Source organism: Leptosomus discolor, chromosome 4 (assembly GCF_034619465.1).
Source record: "Leptosomus discolor isolate bLepDis1 chromosome 4, bLepDis1.hap2, whole genome shotgun sequence".
Classification (NCBI taxonomy): Eukaryota; Metazoa; Chordata; class Aves; order Leptosomiformes; family Leptosomidae; genus Leptosomus; species Leptosomus discolor.
This window is the reverse complement of record NC_141394.1, coordinates 72368145-72390230: the sequence shown is the minus strand read 5'-3', so window position 1 is coordinate 72390230 and position 22086 is coordinate 72368145. Positions and strand designations below refer to the sequence as shown.

At 42.6% G+C, this 22086-nt stretch overlaps 1 protein-coding gene across 1 annotated transcript; it reads left to right on the top strand.

Moving 5' to 3' along the window:
• Window positions 1-15324: 15324 nt before the first annotated feature.
• Window positions 15325-16671, top strand: ADRA2C (adrenoceptor alpha 2C). Its single transcript, XM_009960460.2, has one exon. It carries the CDS (start codon window positions 15334-15336, stop codon window positions 16669-16671), a length of 1338 nt encoding a protein of 445 aa, XP_009958762.2. The 5' UTR covers window positions 15325-15333.
• Window positions 16672-22086: the final 5415 nt, after the last annotated feature.

Here is a 22086-nt window from a genome sequence, read left to right as displayed (position 1 = left end):
CACTTTCAATCAGAATCAGGAAACTGCTGTATTTTATTTCTACATATTTCTTCACTGATGATACCATTCGCCCTTCTTCCTTTAAGTGCATGTGCAGTCACACATTCACATCCAATCGCATACAGCCCAGGTTTTGAGTTTGGGGTGTTTTTTTCTTCTTTGGAAAGGAAAGGAGGGTGGGAATTCAGTGCTGTTAAAGCCCATTTCCTCCTCTGCCTGGCCAGGGGGGTGAGGGGGGTGGGGGCACAGTTCCAGCCCACTGCTCCTCCCTCTACAGGAGGAGCAAATCTTTCTGACTAACATTTGGGTAGGCCAAAGTGGAAGAAGTTCAGATGCCACTTCTTAAATTAAGGATCATGGCATTAAAAAAAAAAAAACAAAACAAAACAAAACATAAAAAGTCTTTGAGGCAGGGAACAGAACTCAAAATAGCACCTTATTCTCCAGATGACAGGAAACAAAATGGTTGCTAGTCTGAATACCTAAGACAAAAAACCAAGCCTCTTCTATAGAATCAACAGCATACCTTGAAAGCTCAAAGCATAGCTAGAAATAAATTGATAGAACAATCATTGATTCTAACTAATGGCATCCATATACAAACCCATCATTTATAGGTAATTAGAGTTAGACAAATATTTCTGATAGAAAATCAACAATACTATTGTGTTTTGCAGGAAAATATTGATTTGCATATCTTTTTCTGAAGGAAATCATTAAAATAAAGAATCTTTATATGACTAAAACACAAATGTTAGACTATTCCAAGAAGATACATAAATTCTAGACTTGAGGCTTGATTTATCTGCCTAAATTTTGGCAACATAGGCCTAAACATAGTGCTGGTGCAGTACCTGAAGGTTAAGCAGGATTTGCTATGCCATCTCCATTGGTACTAGACATCTAGGTTTAGACAACTGAACAAAGCCCTTTTGTCTGGTGTCATTTGAGGACGACGCCTACAACTGAAAAATCTCAAAATATCCAGTAAGATCAATGTTCAAAATTTTAACTCAACTGTAGAAAATAAGTACTTTCCATCAGCAAGGTGTCTCCTTTTTTACTATAGTCAGCTGAGACCCACAATATCGTAAGATTACAGATTAATCATAACCATATTCTTTGAGTAAGATACTTGGACAGTAAGGACCAGACTAAATACATATGTTTACAGTAGGAAAATCTCTCTTCTTATTATCAAACATTCTGTAAAGACATTACATTATTCCATCTGCATCTACTTGTCCTGGCTGTGATGTTTTTTCTTTCTCTTGAAGAAGTAAACTGTCCAGATTATTTTAAAGCTATGTTTCTTCTTAATGACTCCAAGTTTAAAAATCTTTTCCAGTAATGCAACCATCAAGTGGTTTACTGCAGATTGCAGGAGACATTAAAATGTCAATATTTAAACACTGCAGGAATAGGAATTTTGAATGAAAGTGACTCATAAGGATTGCTACTTTCTATCTTCAAAGTATTTTTAAATTATTTCACTTAATTCAGGGGAGTTGTTCTTTTTATCCTTCATTTTTAAAATGAATGCAGGAGATGCATAAAAAGGATATTTTTTTTTTTTACTCCAAGAAACACCAGAGTTCCAGGAACAGCTTATTTGTGCTTATTTATACCTATTACCAGTTTTAAGATGCTTTATTTTGTGATAACTCGCAGCTTCATGTAAAAGAGGTTGACAAATATAGGATTCCTCTATGACATTGGTTAGATCTATTCACATTAGAAATGCATTGCTTTTTTCATTGGTCAATATTCGTTCTCCTGAAACTTCAGATTTTGTTATTTCATGAATTCTACAAAGATCATAGTTTTCACATCCAGGAGTACCGTAAACCCATAAAACAAATGTTTGCCTCACCTTTTGTTACAGGGATCAAATACTGAAGATATTTGAATATCATTCTGTCCTCTTCAGGGTACTGAAATCATAAAGTAAAGTACAGCCTGCTGACATTTTCACTGTTTTGTTCATTCAGCACCCTCCTTGTGACTTTCAAAATAAGACAGAGTGGGACACATTCAATTAAAATTCACTGCCAGCTTCTTGAACCATGCATACTAATATACTTAACTGGCTTACAATGGCTATTCTAAAATATTTCTTCCTGTTCCTTTTAGCGGTGCTTATAGACCTTTACATATTGGTCACCAATGACAAGCATTTGAGATACACTACTTTAAGACAGTATACCAATAAAAAAGATATATTAGAAATAAAAGGAGATATGGCAACAAAAATGTCAATCTGACTCTTGCTTTTAACAGTGAATGTAAAACATGGGTAAGTGTTGTTCATTTCAGTAGCAATCAATTCATAAATATATAGACATGGATCATTAGCATTTGCAAACAAACATTGCATCTTTTCCAAGAGCAGAGAATCTCAAGTGCAGTGAATGATGCTTTTCATATTCCAGTTCAATACATTTTCTGTATTTCTTTTCTATTTGCTTTCAAAATAAATTAGGACAGCAATACTATTAATATTGTTCTTCAAAATATTTTCGATAAAGGTGCATGCCCAGTCACATAATCTGGTATTTTAGTCTGCTCTTGAAATTGTTCCTTTAAGTCTCAAAGCTAGAAAAGAAGTTAACAATACAGGATATATTTTATCAGTAACTGATTGTTTACAAGACTTTTTTAACAGGAAGACACAACAGAGGCCCCTTCTTTTTCATATACGTATGGCCCATTATTCTTGGCAGTCACTGATACTATTATTGGCAAGCCTGAATTAAAAATGTCTTCTGTTGTAACCTGCAACCATTAAGGGACAGTCTCCAACATTGGACAAGTTAGTGCACACCCCATCATTCTGTTCTCTTATGAGAATTATAAAACAAAGTTCAGCCAGCTGACTTTTCCACCGTTCTGCCTCTTCAGTGCTCTCCTTGTGCATTTTAAAGTAAGTGTCTCACATTCCTCCAAAATTCGGTTGTATTCCCTCAGCCTTGTGTTTCCACATGGTTAGATTCCTCTGGAGGCTTTCTTCTTATTTAGTCAATAGTAAATTGGGTGGTATTTAGGTCTTCCAAATACAGCCTTGATTACCGACCTCTAGCATTATACTAAGGAGAAACGTTTGCTGCTTTGTTGTTCAGTAATGCTTTCTGCCTAGGGAGCAAAAGCTTGGACTTTCACCCTTCAAAGAAGAAAAAGAGGCACTACCTTCTCTGGACACTGAAGCCCCAGGCTGAGTTCCCACTGTGCAGCAGTATACTGGGGGCTCTGCTGCTGCTTAGGGATCAGGGAACTGCCCTAAGTATACTCCCCAGCTGATCCGACACAAAGCAGGGCGCCATGGCCCTGCTACGCCTCCTGTCTTGGAAGGGACGCGTGGTGTGTCTATACACGCCTTGGGGAGCAGGAACTGGGTGAGAGCAGAGGCACATCAGACAGCACACCAGAATGGCCATGGGTGTTTTCAGCAGAAAGTCACCATGGGCAACGTTACTGACCAGTTCGTTACGATGTGGAAGCACACAAAGGGCTTTTCTCTCCTGTCACTTGTTGTAGTATAAACCTGGACGAATCCTGTGGAATGTAGTCAATTTAGGCTGACATTAACCCGGAAAGAATGTCTATATCTAGCCTCTTTAGGTATACTGAGAGACAGGGCTTTGTTGTTGTAATTACATTTTTTAAAGATGTGAGTTGCATAAATCTCATCATCATTTCCTCTGTCTATAATGGCTGTAATCTGCAGTTCAAGAAGATTCCTAATTAATATTAATTCCCACCCTGCGCACAGTGTGTTTTGGCAAGTAATTAGGTCTGAAGGGATGGCCAAACACACTGATCTTCAAATTTTGAACAATTTAATTATAGGCTTGCTTTCTGTGTGGAGCTGCATAAGCTATGAGTTTAGTAGAGAGCATCAGTGCGGTCCTGTTACTGAGGCTGTCTCTGGAGCGAACAGCAGAGAGTTCTCTGCAGGAGGGAAGGCAGGCTGCTCAGGCCTTCTGCCCAAAACCATTTGATTTAAATGAAAGCTAAACTATCAGGTTATGTGAGTGACTGTTTACCTGGAGGCTGCTCTGTCAGACTGCTGAGTCTGCTGCAAATGCTTTCCTGAAAGAAGCTGGCTAACAACTGAAAGCACAAAGTAGCCATGCAAAAGAAGGAATACTTTAAATTTTAAATGAGTTCATCAACAAAGAAGCCACCTTTGTCACAGATTTACAGAGTAATACTGCATGACTCTGTACATGAGAAATCACCTTCTACTCTTTTAGAAATCCAGCCCTTTCTTAGTTATTTTAAAATTTATTTCTTAGTATTTTTTACTCATTAAGCTAAATTGGCTAATGTTGAGGCCACCTTTAAGGACACGTTACTATTCTAGATAAGTAGGGAACCTCTCCTGTCCCAACCTGTCATTCTCTAGATGTCTCTTTGATGCCAGGTAGTGAGACCTTCTCATGGTATTGGGAGTTCAGAACCTTTTACATACTCCCTTAAAAAATGTTCTAAAGAAATGCTGAAAATCACCATCAATAAAATAGCTGTTATATGTCTCACTCCATTTTTCAGACACAGAAGAGAATCCAAACGGCCTCTGCCCAGTCAAAGGTGTCAAAATAAAGTGACCACTGTACCGGAAGGACTAAGTTTGCTAACTTGTCAGTGACTAAATTGATGGAGAATGGTAACACAGGCAAACAGTTAAATGTGTAAGTAACAAACGCTATATAAAAGATTAAAAGATTTAATATGTTTTCACAGGTGCTTCAGAAAGGCCTTACTTGCAAATGCTTTACTTAGAACCTAACTGTAATTGTGGTGGATATGAGCCAAGATTTGCAACTGCTGGAATTGCTTAATATAAATAGCATGAACCAGAACAACTCACTGGGGTGCTCATGATTAAAGATCAAGAGAGAAAAGAAAAAAACAGAAAAAGAAAAATCTATGATTTTTATCCTCGCAGGATACTCCAGGCACTGTCAGGCATGCTTGCCTACTTTGCTATGCAAAGTATTTACACACTTAAATAATCTAACTGTTGAAGAATAACTGATCTTGAATAGCTGCAACAAGAATGTGTATCTATCTGACCCCCACTGACACTCCGAGTCCTTACACTTGACCCTGGTATGCTGCAATGTCATTACTTATGGCTGTGTCTTCCCCTGAGAGCTCAGGAGTGCTCCTACATGGAGGCGAGCTCTAGGAGGTCAATGTTGAGACAGGTATGTCTCATGTGTCCCTCTGCAATGGACACCAAAATGTGTCTGAACAGCAACGTGAATCTGTTTAAGAAGAGGAACAGTTGACAAATGTGGCACGTATTTACTCTGTTTGTAATAACAGTGCACGTGTGTGGGTATTTAATGTTTATGCTGGTACACCTTAAGTAAGGTGCCTTTTCTGCACTGAGCTCTGAACCGAGCATTCGTGATTCGCAAGTACTGATGCCAATTCAAGAGTCTGAGCGAAATTTGATACTGCATAGTATTAATAAAACTTCTTCAGCATGAATTTTCTCTTTGCACACCCCAAAGTTAATTTGTATGGCTTCTGTGTTTTTATTTTCAAGACTGAAAGACTGTTAGATTTAGCTGAATCTTATACAGCTATTGGCAAGCAAGTGGAATACAAATAAGGGAATGTTAAACATTGTGCTAAACCGGTTTTCATTTTCCATAGCTGCAGTAACTGAAATGATCAAGAACTGGTAACAGATACCATAGGTTTCTGACTGATTATGGTCTTCCTACTGCTAATCAATGATTTCAATGAGTTATACATTTTTGATCTCCTGAACTTTCTGTGAACTCGAAATCAACATTTCCTTTGCATGACAGATAAATACCAGGCTACAGTACTTGCTGCTACTCCTGCTGTGCATCTTTTGTGAGTTAAACTATTCTTATTTGAAACAGCCTATGGTCAGCACATTCAGTAGATAATTTGTTCCTAAAGGTACACTGCAATTTTTGACATGTTTTACCTAATGTTTTTGATGATGGCCATTAGCCTAGATACAAACGTAGAGTATAAACTACTACACACTGCAGATGTTGAAAAAATTGATAAAATCAGAAAAAGCACAGCATGTAAGTCCATACTCCTCAGATGTTTTGTGAAGAGGGGATGAAAGTAGCAGTTTCACCTCTCCCTCCCTCCTTTCCTCTCTCCTTCCCTTGCTTCCTCTCTCCAGCTCTTCCTTGCTTCATCTTTCTTACTGGCAACCATGTGTAAGTATGAGTTACATGAATTAAGAATTAATTTTATGACACATTTTATGCTTTGCAAGGTGCTTCTAATGAGCCATTTTCACTTAAAAACTTTGCTGATGCTTAGTTATTTATTGATATTTATTGATTTACCCTTTCTACATATTAGGCCTCATTCATCAAAACACAGAAGGACATGCATAATTTTAATTACATGCTTGAGTTCAAATCCAAAATAGACAGTAAAATGTCAAACACATCTCTTTGACCCGCAGGTGATTCTCCAGTGGATTGCATAAAGAGTACCAAGAGATACTGCTATAGCAGTGAGGTAATGCCTGCTCAAAGTCACTACTCCCAACTTATTCCCAATTTTGGGCTCCTTTCTGGACTAGACAACTTGTAATACAGGCTGCAAACAGTCTCAGGTCATCAAAAAAGTGAAATATTACAACACAGACAGAGTATCAGAATCCTTGGCAATATTGTAAGTGCATGTGTGAAAATCACTAGCATATAATATCAAGCTGGAACAAATGAATATGATAAGGGAAAGAGTAATATTCTTCACAGAGCTTTTACTGGCCCTGGCCAGCAAGGTCCAGTGTGACATCAGTAATGTGTTGGCTTCAGATACAGATACAGTGGATCAGTCAAGGCTCACTTGACAATAGTGAAAAGGCTTCTTGATTGAATTGTCCTTTTTAGTGGAGGGACACTATTCCCTCAAAATTAAACACACGAAGAAGTGCTGGAAACTCCTCTGACAGCATTACTAGAAATCAGGCAGCTCTTTTCTGTATATGATGAAATTAACAAACACCGGGGGCATGTGAATATCAATTATACATGACCACCATAAAAATGGAAAAAAAAAACAACAACAGGAAAATATTGGAAGAAAGATAGCTCTGAAAGGAAGGATGAATACATAAGGAACAATTTTCTATTGTAACATTCAAATAAATTTCAGATACGACAGAAACTGCATTTGACATTATACAAAAAGAATGGAAAGCCATTTGTAAATTTTATATTAATACAGCAGAGATTGTTCTTTATTAAAACTAGGAAAGAAGACCAGATTAGCAACGTCACATGGGATGCTATTACAGAAAAATAAAGGCAGGATAAGTTAAATCAACTCAATACATTAAGGTCAGAAAAGTAAACAAAGAAAAAAAGGAATATAAGAATAAAGATAAAGCAGTAAAAAGATCAGCCAAAAAAGGATAAAAGAGGTTCTGTTGATAGACAGGCACTGAAAGCAGAAACAGCAGCACTGAAGGGAGACATGAGAACATTTTACCAAACTGTTTAAAGACTTACTGGCAATTTTAAGCCACAACAAGGAAAATGCAGTAAGGAGTAATGACTGGAAAAAAGGAACTTCACCTTATTTTAGAGGAACAAAAGAACAGAAAGACAGAACACCTCGCAAACACTGCAAGAAAAAACACCTTATTTTCCTAGTGAAAGATGGCAGAACTTGTTGCCTGCCTTGAAGAAATCAAATCTACATGAGCTTAAAGTAGCCTCTGCAAGACAGAAGAATGCTACATTAATAAATACAATTCAAATCACTACAGCATAGACATGAGGAAATGAAAAGGACAGCATGATATTTGGACATGTCCCTAAGGGTTCATGTGAAGCAGAAATAATATGATCCGCTCTTGTTCCCACAGAAAGTCTTCAGTGTAATCAACTACACTGCTTTGAAGTTGCCACTCATAGCAGGCACAGAAACATGGCAACATTTGCTCTGATTGATCTTGTGCAGACAAGATCTTCCTCCTGCAAAGCATCACAGAACAATGTACAAGACGGTAGATGCCTCTTCTCCTGCATGGGATTTGATTTAATGATGGATTATTGTGGCAAGTAGCATCACCATCGGATGGCGATTCAGGATAGTAAGCAGAACTATGCTGTTAAGGAGATGAAGCTGGGAGGTGATGAACCTTGGTGACAAAGCCTGCATCTTCTTCTCCCCCACCCTTGCTAAAATCCATTGGAACGGATTCTGTTACTTGATCATTACTGTGGAAACGGATATTTCAACATAAATGAAGAGGGCAGAGATGTAAGGGTTTGTAGCCAAAATCTGTCTCCTAACTAAATCCGTTGAAAACATGTCACGAAAAAGGCTGTCTTACACTTATGCCAAAAAGGCCCTACAATTAATAAATTAGAGATAGGCAATGTCACAGATGATCAATTATCTACACAGAATTTTCTCTATTTAGAAGCTGAAGCTTTTATAAACTTGCATAACCTCATTCAGAATGCAAATAAATGTATCTTGATATAAGTTCAAAACAATAAAGCAAGTACTTCCCATACATATTACTGTGCAGAAGTCTTGCATGATTAAAAACCCATTGAAATCAGGGGGAAGAGTCCTCAAATACAGTGCAGAGTCCTAGAAAAACAATGCACTCATCCTGTGCAAATGGCACAGCTATCAGTACAGGTGTCTGTGAAGGCTATTTAAAGTACCGACTTAATAAATAAGAAATGAAGAAGCCTTAAAATGAGTACAGATAATGGAAACAGTACAAATAGGAAAAAGGAAGAGAGGGGACATAGATCTATTTTTCATGACTCTCCAGTAATAAGGAGAATCAAACAAATACTTCTGCAGTAGCCTCAGGTTTGAGTCCAAAGGGCTGAATCAATGGCACTCTGCAACACAGTTATGGTTGAGCCCATCCTGGTACAAAAGCAAAAAAGACTTAGAGAGAAACAAGCCAGACAGGCTATAGAGGACTAACATTATTTGTTAGTCTGTTTTATGGTCTTACCAACAATAATGACACTTTTTAGTAAGAGCATGAAAAAGGGTTACGAATATATGAGAGAAGAAAAATTGCATTAGGGAGCTGAACCAATACATTTATTCATTCAGTTTTAGCTTAAGCATAATACTAACTTCAGCATGGAAATTAAGTTTTATTTCCACATCCAGGAATAAAATAACAAATAAACTGGTTTTGATTTGGTCTGGATCCCTTAACTGTCAACAAAATATTCTCTCATACGGAAGGATGAGTTTCAAAGAGACTAATGTCAATCAAAATTTTCTCCTTCTCTGGACGTTGTACTAAATAGATAAAAACTGAAAAAGATGGTCAAGTGCAAACATTGGGTTCTTTTAAAAAAAGTAGTGGCTTCTGAAAACCATTTAGATTCCCATATTTCTGATGAAGTATTTCAAATATTTGGAAAAAAGTAAAAATTCCTGTAGTATTTTTTCTCCAAACATTCATTCCCATTTTATGGAAGGCTTTAAATAAACCTTTAGGATTTAAAGTGTCCTTGTGATTAATTTTTGAGGAAGAACGAACATAACTGGTCCAAATTACATTTTCAAACAAAAGGTCAGCTGATGCCTAGATTTACAAAAAGTCCACTTTTCATATGTCAAAGGAAAAATGAACAGGTGCTGTCATGCAGATCACAATGGAAAAATGTTGACACTCAGGGCTTTTGAAAATTTGGCTCCATTTGTGGATGCTAAAAGTTTACCCTGACTTCTTTCAGGAATTTACAGGTTAATGCCCATTTAATGCTATGGAATTTCACAATCTTTCCCTTGATAACAACATTCAAGTTTTGAAGGACCTGAACTCCCCTCCAAAGTAAGTGTTGGTTTCCTTATATTTAGTTCCTTTCTTTCGAAATCCAGGACAGGCTACTTCTTCTTCACCTCTCATCCCATTTTGCTATCCCATGGTTTGTACTGCAACTTATCTCTTTAACTACTTACAGACTTTTCAGCTAACCCATTCTTTTTGATCACGGCATCCGGAGCAGATTTATAACACAAATTGTGTCTCAGAAAGCATATAGATGTACAGAATGTTTTGTCAGCAGACAGTTTCTCATGCAGTTGATAAGGCTGCATAATTTTGCCTATTGATGTAAAGCTTAGTTTGAGAGATGAGAGAGCACTTCCAGATGTTTAGTAAATCAGGCTGTCCTATAAACCTTTTTGTTTATCTAAGACACATTTTCAAAGTCACAAGGGGGAAGTAAGGAACCCAGTTCCCACTGAAAATCAAGTATCACCCCCTTTATTAAGAAAGCTGACATATTTCCTCTAAAAATGTTAATGTTCTTCTTCTGTGGAGGGAGGGATTATCTAAAATAAAATGCAATGAAAAGCATTTAATAGCATGGTTATAATCGTGATGACCGAAAGATATAAAGTCTAACGAGGTTTGTAGGAGGAGGTAGCATTTTGCACTAACTCATCTGATACATTTGGGAGGATAAAGCAGACAAGCCTTCTGGCACACAAGATTTTCTTCAGATCTCGAACAGAGAGGCAAAACACATTTGGAAGTGCAAACCAGCTAGAACTCTTTTTTCGCCTAAATCTATGCATGTGCACTTCTGATAGCACTATTCAAAGCGAATGTTCTTATGCAACCTAACAGCAGCCTAAAGGTTTGGGTGTCAGCAGGAACCTTTCCACCAGCTTCAGTGGCTGGGTTGATGTCACCTTTGGTAATTGTCCCTGAGTTTGGACTTGAGTGCTTGAGGCCACCACTGGCCAGTTTCCCAGTGACAGCTTTCGGATTTCCCCAGACTTAAACCCAGGCGCAGGTGGTGGGTCTCTTTGGACAACACAGTCTTCTGGTAGCTCAAACTGAACTAAAGGTCAGTCTGATTTGATAATCCGAGTAAAAACCAACCAGAATTAGAGACAGCAAGCAATAACAAACAGTTCTGCTCCTGTGGGATCTTCCCAGTCTGCTGCGAGGGGGGGTTTGTAGTGAGTTGCTGGATGAGCAAACCAGAGCAGCGGTGACAGTGTACAGCGGGTGGATGTGTACAGTGTAATACCCGCTGGATTACCTCAGGAAGACTGGGTTTGGATCAGCTTAAGCCAGGTCCAGTTTGTTGCCTAGAAGAGCCTCATTCAGCCTCTAAACTGCCTTTTTTTTTTTTTTCCCATGAGAGCCTGTTAACGCCTACCAAGCATGAGCTCAATGAAGGCCAATGGTTAGGAGCTGACAACTACTGGAAAGCCAGTTTTGAGAGCAAACATAATGTACATGCAGGATTTTGGAAGGAAAAAAATCAGCAAGGTGTCTACCTATCTTGTCAAGTTTGTATAAACCTTAACCTTTGTGTTTTATACCAAAGCACTGATTTCCAAAAGCACAACTACATTTGATTTATCCGCTGTCATTCACCCTGCTCCCACCTTTGTCTTTCATTAGACCAAGCAGATTTTCATGAAGGTAGATTTTTTGTATCTATGCTGATGCTTTGTTCACCTCTCCTTACATGACCTGGGGTGACATATGACTATTTAGGCAAACTGGATCTCAGTTACATACATGAAAACCCAAACGTCACTTCCTTGGCTTCAGTGGAGTTATATTTTTTCAGCATCACAGTACAACTTTAGGGCTAGAGAATCCACAACTAAACAGGGATATTTTGCTCCCAATTTATTTTTAATTTTTTCCATATCCCAGTTGGCATTTCCTTACTAGAAATGCCAAATAATAGCTCAGACATTTGTTTGCCTCATTCCTTTTGTTATGAAACTTCTGCAGCCTTATTTTGAGCAAAGTCTTGAAAAGCTTCAACTCCTTTAATCTGAAGCCCCAAATCATTAGCTGAAAGTTTATTTCAAGTTCCAGTTCATAAAACTTCAAGACATACTCGGTCAGTCTGACTTTGTAATTACCCCAGTAAGGGAATTGAATATCGCAGGGCTTATATACCCTTGTTTTGACAGTTAGTTCCCGAATCCCAAATGTTCATGTGATTTTGCAGGTTGTATTTACTGTATTTTAAACCCAGATGGAATCAGTTGGATCATACATTCTAGCTTTCTGCCTAACGCCAGTCACATCAAAGGTTAGTTTAAATTCCTGCACTTGTCCTCTCAGTTCATAGATAACGTTATGAAATTTTCAAATATGAAGAACTGACCACAAATATTTGGAAGCTGCTTCAGTGGTTATTTGGGTTTCATGTTAAAAATGTGTCATTTACTTCCTGTTTGAACTTAACTAACGTCAACCTCTGTTCATTTAATCTTCCTGTGGCTTTGCAAGGTTTTTTAAAGAGCCCTCCTTATCAGATTGCTTGTCTATTTAGGAGGACCAGAGGAGGCTTTAGTTTTCTATTTCATTTTGCCCTGTATCTTACACTTTGGTTGTTCAGGTGATTGCTGCTTCTGCATTTCATTCTTACTACAGTTTGTCACCTGACAAAGTTTAGTTTCAACATTATGTCCTTTCTCTTTTAGATGAAGTCACAACGTGTTAATTAGTTTTCAAATGAAAACACAAACAAACAAACAAACATACAAACCCAAACTTCAGAGTAAATTGCTTACAAAATAGATTAATTAGATCATAATCTCCAGAGGAATTTTCCTTCCTATCAGAACTAAGCATATTCACTTCCAACCCTTCATATCCCAGCCTGTGTACCTATGCAAAGAGACAGAGAACAGAGGAGCCACGCTGGCTGCACCAAAAAGGTAACCAGAATCGGAGCAACCCTTATCACTCCCCAAAGCCCCAGGCTGTTCTGTTTCAGCTTGCGGACCATTACAATATCAAGCATTTTATTATTTTAAATGTTATGGAGTGAAAGAGACATTCTCTTGGGTCTACGTGCCTTCACTACTCAGTTTTGTGTGACAAATATGATCCTGGCAGTAGTAAGCAGAATGCATGTACCAGACTGCGACTCTCCCAAGACCTAGGGACGCTGCAGTTCTGGGTCCAGATGGGGCACAGGAGGAAGGCGTAAACCAGCTGCTCAGACTGGGAATGCCCATAGGCAAAACATCAGGTGCCTCTCTTTAGAAGTCGGCAGGATGATGATGAAGGAGTTTAAGCAGCTCCAAAACTAGGTACTAGCCATGGAAAGCAGTCAGGCTGTGGTTTTCAGCTCCACTGTGCCCCGCAAGTTCTGCTGTAGGTATCTACCTCTTTTACTGGATCTTTTACAGCATCACAATGAGAAAAAGCACCCATCCCACGCAAGCCAGAAACGTCGCCACACAGCATAAAAGGAATACATTGCTCTGGATTAAAAGTGAATTAACCGGCTGTGGATTAATTTGTGTTCTGTCTCAGATGAAATGAACACAGCTAATCCTGTGGTTAGGGTTACGCTGCTGTTACCAGTATTATATAAGCACAGGTTCTTTGCAGCGTGGCACAAGAAAAGCAAGCGCAGCAGCAGAGAGGCCAGTGGGACAGTCCTTGCTTTGAAGAACTTGTGATCCAAGATCCAGGCACCAGGATGAGCTCCCAGGACAGGCATGCTGCATATATGGCTGTTCTCTTTACTTTACTAATCCCACAGTGTCCCACAGGCAATCTCCAGAGGAGGACCTGGGGGCTGACGATTGTAAGAAGAGCAGGTGGAGGAAGCAGCTTGGGAAGAGAGAACATATTCTCCAGTGTAGGGCAGTGGCTTTTCTCAGGACCACGTACCACCACAGACCAGAGCTACACTGAACTACCTTCTTCTACCCTCTGTTGGGCAGGTTCAGCTAAAGAAAGAGGCATTAAAGTGGCCCTGACTTAATTTTTATTGTCAGTTCTCAAATTTTCCTTCCAAAGGAAGGTAATGTAAGTCACAGAGCTGTCAGCAAGGGAAGTCTGAAGACATGTCCCTCAGGCCCCTCACAGCAGGCATGTCAGACAGGTGGGGATGAGGCAAGCCCACTCCCCATCTGCCTGCTCTGCTGGGACGGAGGGGAGTGAGCCGGCCATACTCCTGCTGCACCGCTACCTCTGGGTACTGATCGAATCGACCTCTCATCGATCTTCCAGGGAAAGTCTGAAAGGCCAAACAGTGGAAACAGTACTCTACGTTTCCTCAGTGCTTGCTTTCCCGTATTATCGAGGTTTCTCTGCTTTCACGACTAAAGCCAAACACCCCTAAGAGTTTTCCCCCTGCTTGCCTCCCAGCCCAGCACTCGCCGGGTGCAGCCTCGCACCAGATTCCAGCGGAGAAGCATGTGGCAGAGGAGCGGGCTTGATCCGGGCCAGCGCTTACACTAAACCCGTGCTTACACACCGTCGTACATCCCCACAACCAGCCGACAGCTCCCCCTCTTCGCGCTCCCCTCAGGGCGGCGCGGCCCCGCCGGCCGGTAACGGCTGCCCGCCTCGTGCGGGCGGGCAAGGCCGCCCCCTAGCGCACGAGGCCGGCGCCGCAGGCGGCGACCGCCCCGCCGCCGCGCTCGCGGGAGGTGAACTCGGCGCCGCTTCTCATGGCACCGGCAACTTCTGCCCGCCGGGGCGGCCTCCGCGAGGGCCGTTTCCCCTCAGAGCTGCGCCGCGGCGAGGAGAAACACCTGCCCGGCCGCCGAGCGGGACCGGAGGCTGCGTCGGGCGGCGCGGAGCGCCGCGGCACCGCGCTGCCGCCCCTCCCGGAGGGCGCCGCCGCTCGGCGCGGGACAGCGCCGCCGCGGGGAGGAGAGGGCAGCCCGGCCCCGCGGCTCCCGGCGGGGGAGAACCGGTGGCGGCAGCGGCGGCAGTCGGGGCGTCTTTCCCCCTCGCTGGGGTGTTCCGCTGAGGCGGGCGCGGCGGCTTCACCTGGCGGGACTGAGCATGCGCGCGGCGGCGGGGCACGCCGCCGATTGGGAGCGCGATGCAAGACTAGGACGGAGCCGCCGGGCAGCCGCGACTTCGCCGAGAGCGCGCTGCCGCGCCGCCGGAGCGGGGGCGCCGGGAGCCGCTCTCCGTGGGATTTGATGCCGCCGCCGCCGCCGCCGCCTCGGACCCTGCTCCCTGCGAGGATCCAGCTCCCGCCGGCGGCTCCCGTTACCCGGGCGGTGTCTCCTCCGGAGCCGCGGGCTACCTTGAGCCGGGCATGACCGGGCGGGCAGCGGGGGCCAGCCGTGACCCGCTGCCCCCTCGCCGGGTGCCGTGCGGAGGCAGCGCTGCCGCGCTCCCTGCCGCGGCGGGGCGGTGCTGCCCGGCCCTGCCCTGAGGGGCCGGGGGGCAGAGGCGGGCGGCGGGGCGGCCGTTGGAGCGTTGGCGGGGGGCGATGAGGGCGGCGGGGCGGCGGCGGCGGGGCGGCGGGGCGGGGCGGGGGCTCCGCGGGGCTCTCTAGGACGCCGGCGCCCCGCACACCCACCATGGATCTGCTGCTGGTGGTGAACACGAGCCTGGGCTCCCCCAACGAGTCCCTGGCGCTGCCCCCCTCCTCGCCGTCCTCCTCGGCCCTCCTGCAGCCGCCCTCCCCCTACTCTCCGGCGGCCGTGGCCAGCCTGGCGGCAGTGGTGGGCTTCCTCATCGTCTTCACCATCGTGGGCAACGTGCTGGTGGTGATCGCCGTGCTCACCAGCCGGGCGCTGAGAGCCCCCCAGAACCTCTTCCTGGTGTCCCTGGCCAGCGCGGACATCCTGGTGGCTACCCTGGTCATGCCTTTCTCTTTAGCCAACGAGCTCATGAATTACTGGTACTTCGGCAAGGCTTGGTGTAACATTTACCTGGCGCTGGACGTGCTCTTCTGCACCTCCTCCATCGTCCACCTGTGTGCCATCAGCCTCGACAGGTATTGGTCGGTCACACAGGCGGTGGAGTACAACCTCAAACGGACCCCCCGGCGGATCAAGGCCATCATCCTCACTGTCTGGCTCATTTCAGCTGTCATCTCCTTCCCGCCATTGATCTCCATGTACCGGGACCCTGAAGGAGATGTCTTTCCCCAGTGCAAGCTCAATGATGAGACATGGTACATCCTTTCTTCATGCATTGGCTCTTTCTTTGCTCCCTGCCTCATCATGGTGTTGGTCTATATCCGCATCTACCGCGTGGCCAAGCTAAGGACCAGGACCCTCTCTGAGAAGCGTACGATGCCAGAGGGGTCCTCCCAGACGGAGAACGGCTTGAGCCGCGCTGCTGGCGGCTGCACGTCCCTGAGGATGCAGCTGGGAGAGAATGGACATTATTCAGTGCACCACTGGCGCAAAGCCTCTGAGCTGGAGGACATTGAGCTGGAGGAGAGCAGCACCTCAGAGAGTAGACGGAGGCGGAGCCGGGAGGAGCATCCCCGCAAAAGCAGCAAGAGCCAGTCCTTCTCCTACTCATATTCCTCCAAGCACTCTAGTAGCCGTCTGTCCCGCTCTAGCAATCGCTCCATGCAGTTCTTCTCATATCGCCGTCGCCGGAAGCGTAGCAGCATCTGCCGTAAGAAAGTCACCCAGGCCCGGGAGAAACGCTTCACTTTTGTGCTGGCCGTGGTCATGGGGGTCTTTGTAGTTTGCTGGTTCCCTTTCTTCTTCAGCTACAGCCTTTACGGTATTTGCCGGGAGGCATGTGAGGTCCCCGAGACTCTCTTCAAGTTCTTCTTCTGGATTGGGTATTGCAATAGCTCCCTCAACCCAGTCATCTACACCATCTTCAACCAGGACTTCCGCAGGTCCTTTAAACACATTCTCTTCAAGAAGAAGAAGAAGAACTTCCGGCATTGAGCTGGAGGGATGGATTTGCCTTGAGCAGGAGTAGAGTTAAAAGTGAAGGAGAAGGCTCTATGCTGAAAAGGAAGGGAGGGCAGAGAACATGGGGTTTGGGCTTAGAGAGAAGGAAGAGGGCTCGCCCCTTCGATGGAGCAGAGTGATGCCGTCGGGTATGGGGATGGTCTTGGGGAGGCTGAGGGCATTCACCGTGGTACAGAGTGGCAACATGGTGCTGGAGTGCAGGTGGGTAACCAGGGAGGGCAGTTAGTGTCTTTGAACCCTGACGGAGGGCATAGGGAGTCCACAGAGGAAAATAGGCTAAGACACTGAGTTTGCGAGGCAGTGAGCTTTTATGGGCTCTGGAATTTTGTGGGAAAATAAGCAGAGACATCAAGAGGAAAGGATTAAGTGGCAGTGGTGGCAGAGATTTGAGTATTTATAAATACAGCAGCTGGGGCCTGCGGTGGGCTCGTCTCAGTAAAGAATTGGCTTTTGCTGCTTACATGGGGAAAGAAAGTGCAAAGTACCAGGCACTGACAGTCTTTTGAGTTATGAAAGTATTTAAATGTTTGCCAAAAAAAACAACCTACACAACAATCCAAACTCTTTTATAAATAAACCTTTGTACTGTTAAAACCTTCTGAATTATGATTTTACACAGGGCTTAAGTCAATCAGAAAGCATGGGGTTTTCTTTTTCTTTGGAGGGGTCTTTGCATATAGAGCTGGATGGGAAATGTTCTTCCTACCTTTCCATAATTTTTGATTTGTCAGTGGGACAAACCCAGGAGTCTTGCATGTTTTCATGAAATATGAAAAAAAGCACATGCACTCCGTGATCTTATTTCCCCCCGTTGAGTCGCCAGGCAGTAAATTCCTGCTCCAACCCTCTCAATCAGTAGCCTAAGCACCTCGGTGTCCTGGAGCGGGCAGGTTGTCTGGACACAAGGGTTCTGTCTTAAACCAACTTCCATTGGGGAAAAAAAAAACATTTTGGTGAACTCAACTCACCTTTTCAGAGTTAAAAGAAAAAAATTAAATTGCCAACCAGCTCAATTTGCAAGTGCCCTGGGGAACTTTGCCCCCCTCTTTTTAGAACCCCCTCAGAAGGCTTATCTCAGGGGCTGGATGCGTGCTGCTCTCGTTCTCAGACAGGCAGTTGGAGGCAGTCTGCTATGCAGATTTTCAGAGGAAGAGCAATCACCACACCACTAAGGTCTTTAAATCCTTTGTATTTACAGTCTTAGAACAACTAAATCCTTTATATTTACTTTTTTAATGAGAAGCGTACATTGCAGATTGTCGGTGTATGTGAACAAATCTCGAAGGTGCAGCTGTTCTAAACCTTTAATATTAATGTTGCTTTCTTTCCCTTTTCCTGTTTGCATTTCTAGTTTATGATTTCAGAGGATTTTGTTGGGGGGAGGGGAGGGAAGAAGGGAGAAGAGTTTGAACAGTTATCAAAGCAGACTGTGCTTCCCATGGGCTTATAAAATGTCATAAACTGTAATGAAGAGAATGAGAGACAGGGACTGGTGTCTGTACGTTCACCACTGAATGCACACCCAGTATAAGGCTCAGCTGAGCATTTACACCCCTTCTCCAGCTGTCCTGCTGCAAGGTGTGTATTCTGTCTGCGGGGTAAATACTGCTCCATTTTATGGGTATCACTCCTTCCATAGGCAGCAGGATTTGGCATCTGCCTCAAATGAACCTTTCCATAATAAACAGCTCTTTGAAAAATAGAATGAAATCAATCTCATACGGCAGGCTTCTTGAAACAGCTAAACTGATTCTATACCTGAGAATCATTAGATATCCCCTTCCTTACTCCCTCTGTTCTGTCTGACAGGTAGCCTCTTTTCTCTTGAAATCTCTGTAGCATAAGAAGAAGTGATAGAACAGTTCCTTTGTTTCATCAGTTTTTCATAATAATCATTGGGTTCCCTTAACCCTAGAAAAGGAGGTTGTCAGCGGCTAAGATTCTGGTGTTAATTCAATAGACAATTTAACTTCAGGGCCAACTCAAGTGGGAGTTCTGCTGAAGTAAGAATTAGACGATTGCACCAAATGCATTAGAAGTTTGCTTGATTTCACCAAAGAAACAACTGAGACATTTTCAAAGTCCTAAGTCCGTAACTTATTGGATCCTTTCTTGAAAAATGGCTTGGAGTTGTGAAAAGATTTGAGCTTATTTTAAACATCTGCACTTAAAGAAAGGATGTTAAGACTTATTTTCAAGACTATCCCATTGTAAAAAATGGTTTGGTACAAATACGTACCTGAGACAGATAAATAAGAGAAAAAAATAGCAACAGAGAGGAGGAAATTACAAGCCATTTTCTCTTTTGCAAAATGGAGAATTTTTTTTAAAGTTACATCAAGAAGAGCTGAAATAAGCTCATATTATTTGTAGGTAATGATGTAGCTTAAAAGTTCAGGTTTCTTTAATCTGAAGAAACTATATAATTGCCAGACCAACCAAAGCAACATATGGTACATAGCTACTACCTCTGAGCTACTGGACAGCTTCATTAGAGATACCCATTTCTACCAAGAGGAAGGTCTGCTTTTGTCACTTCGTGCTCATTTAGAGTGGTTTCCCAGTCGGCAGACACACAGCAGTTTCACTGTTGCACTGCTTTTGAAATGAGATTTGTTGCCTGTAAACGAAATCCTTCCCCTTCATTTTTCTTTGTAGAATTTGAGGAGTCTATGGAAATGAAATTTAATTGACAGTCAGATTTTAGTGGATGTGAAGTGTATATGGAATGACTGATGTGCCTTAAAAGTAGTTTCTTTGCTATAAAATTATTCTGTGGTCATTATAAACATAAAGGAAATAATGCTTCTGTTTTTGTTTTGCATTTCCAATTGTCTAAAAGGGATTGATGCAGATACTGAACATCTATGTGCAGCAGCATACCTAAAACCAGGGCATTTTCTGTGGTTTTAACTTTTTTCTCATCACAGTTACTCATCTGACTCAATGCCTCAAAAGGATCTTATTTCTTCTGAGCTAGATAAAAAGTAATATCAATAAAGATGTGCAGTATACACCCCTTTTAAGTGCATTTTCCTCTAAATTAGTGAATACAGAGGATTTCTATAAAATTGTTTTTAATGTAACTACTGAATATTCTTCAAGGAAGTAAAATGGGGCTGATTTATTTTTTTAATTACAGTGTTCTCTTATTACTTGTAATAGCCGAAGACTGGAATTTGTTTGTAACATACTATGTGGTGTTAACTTTTCATAAAAAGTTGTTAGCTGTGCTACTCACACTGTGGTTGTGCTTCTGCTGTAAGTTGGCTAATAGCATATACAGGAAAAAAATAATCAATGCAGCTTTTGCTTAAGAAAAAGGGGGAAGATATTTTATGTTTCAAATGTGTCCAGTTTTGTCTTTGATCACATCTGATGAGCTGGTTGAAACACTCACTCTACTGTTGTGGAAGAACAAAATGTTGCAATGAAGCCATACTGATTTTAACAACAGGCACCTGATCTTTAACTCTTCATTTGCTCATTTCACCATGAAGAAAATTTTCTGTCAGTCTAAAGTGAGAAGTTAATGTTTTATTTTCAAAACCAATTTTCTGAACAGTGCCACTATTGGTTGGTTATTGAAATATCAAACAGCGTAACTTATCTAGGATGGGAACTCAGTGCTGCCATCCTTCAGCCCTCTTCTGTGGAAGTTTCGCATGATCGAGAACTGCAAGGCTTGAGGCAGATGGAAGGGGCCTTATATATAGGAGATTTGACAGGATTACAGCTTTAAATCAATGTCTAAAATAAGAATCAGGCCCTTGTTGTTCTGTGTGATCCCTGTTCAGAAGGGTCATGTTGCTCCAAAACCACTGGCAATTTCTGGGAAGTAGACCTGGGATGAAAGACTACATGCAAGCAGCCTTGCCCTCATTGAGCTGTATCACCCTTTGTGAGTAATCCCAGAAAACTTCAGCAGAGTTTACTTGTCAATGAGGGCGCTACTCAGTGTGGGCAAGGGTGTTAGAAGCCTCCTTAGACATTACCTCTTTTTCAGTAAATGCACCTGAGGAATGGAAGCAAACATCTGTGGATAAATGTACAAGAACTGAAAGAAAGCCATCCTCTCAGCTTAACTTTGTTCAAACCCACAGAAGGTGTGGGTCAAGGGGTTTCTGACTATATAAGCAGGGCAACAAATCCCACTGTATATTTTCAGTATAAGCTGTGTAAAAAGCATTGTCTGATTGCCTGTGTTTTTCAGAGAAGAAAGCTGTTGGTCGCTTTCTTGCTCTGTGGAAATTGGTATTGGTTAGAACACTAAGGATTTTGTAGGAAATGTCAGTAATGACATGCATTTCAGAAGAATGTTCTAACCTTAAACTATGACTACAGTGAAGAAGGAGGGAATACCTACAAGCTCTGCAAAATGAAGGCCAGATGCTATCTGTGAGTTTGTTTTCATGGTTGCTCATTGTGACTGTGTTGTTGAGCAGAAGGCAACTAGATGCTTCAGAGAAAAAGCTCTGATTTGGAGGGGGGATGGTGCATGAGGAAGTGACTATCCACAACACTGGAGGAATTAATATTTACTTGCCTTCTTTGCACTGTAGACAAGTACAGAGGAGGAATTTGCCTTTTTCATTGCACAACAGCAAATGTTAATTTGCTTTCTAGATCTGTGGGTCAACTAGACCGTATAAAAGATGACACAGGAGAAGGTAGGGATAGGGGATTGCTCGCTTCAGTGTTCAACACCACGCTTAAGTTTGTCCTTTGTCCTTGAAATTAAGTCAAAAATACAGTTTGGCACTTGGGCCCAAAAAGTCTTGTAGCATCAGTAATGCTACACTGAATATAATCTAGTTTTAGCAAAAAGCATCAGTTTGTATTATACACCCTGCACATCTCTGTTTCAGGACAGAAATGGGAGAGTCTGCCACTTAAGGCATGTGAGAAAGGAGTAATCAGCTGTTTAAAGGGTCATGGGTGTATTGTGAAATTTCTCTAGATCCCATTCTGATAACTGAGCTGGTTTAAATGTTTCAGCTTCACAGTCACTTTAAACTCCTAAGAAAGACTTAGGGAGGTACGTTACATGGAAACAGTAGAAATACTGCTTCTCAAGGAAGCATATTGCTCTGAGAGTCAGTGTTCAAACAGTTATACCAGATGCCCAGTCCTCCAGTGAGTGGATAACTCTCCTGCTGGTTGTAGTGGGAAAGTATCTTCTGGGGGTATCTTCAACTCACAGTGACTATCATGCTTGGTCTCAATTTAGGTGATACTACAGTTGGTACATTGCCTTTGTTTGAAGTGGCCCTTAGAGTACGACAGAAGACATTTCAAGTAGTTTCTCTCTCCTCTGGCACATGTCCTTCACTACGCTATGCCAAACATTTTTCAATTCAACTGCACAATAGTTGATAAGATAGGGAA

Excerpts from the sequence above, each read along its gene's own strand:
- ADRA2C (XM_009960460.2), top strand. The coding sequence starts at position 15,334 with ATGGATCTGCTGCTGGTGGTGAACACGAGCCTGGGCTCCCCCAACGAG.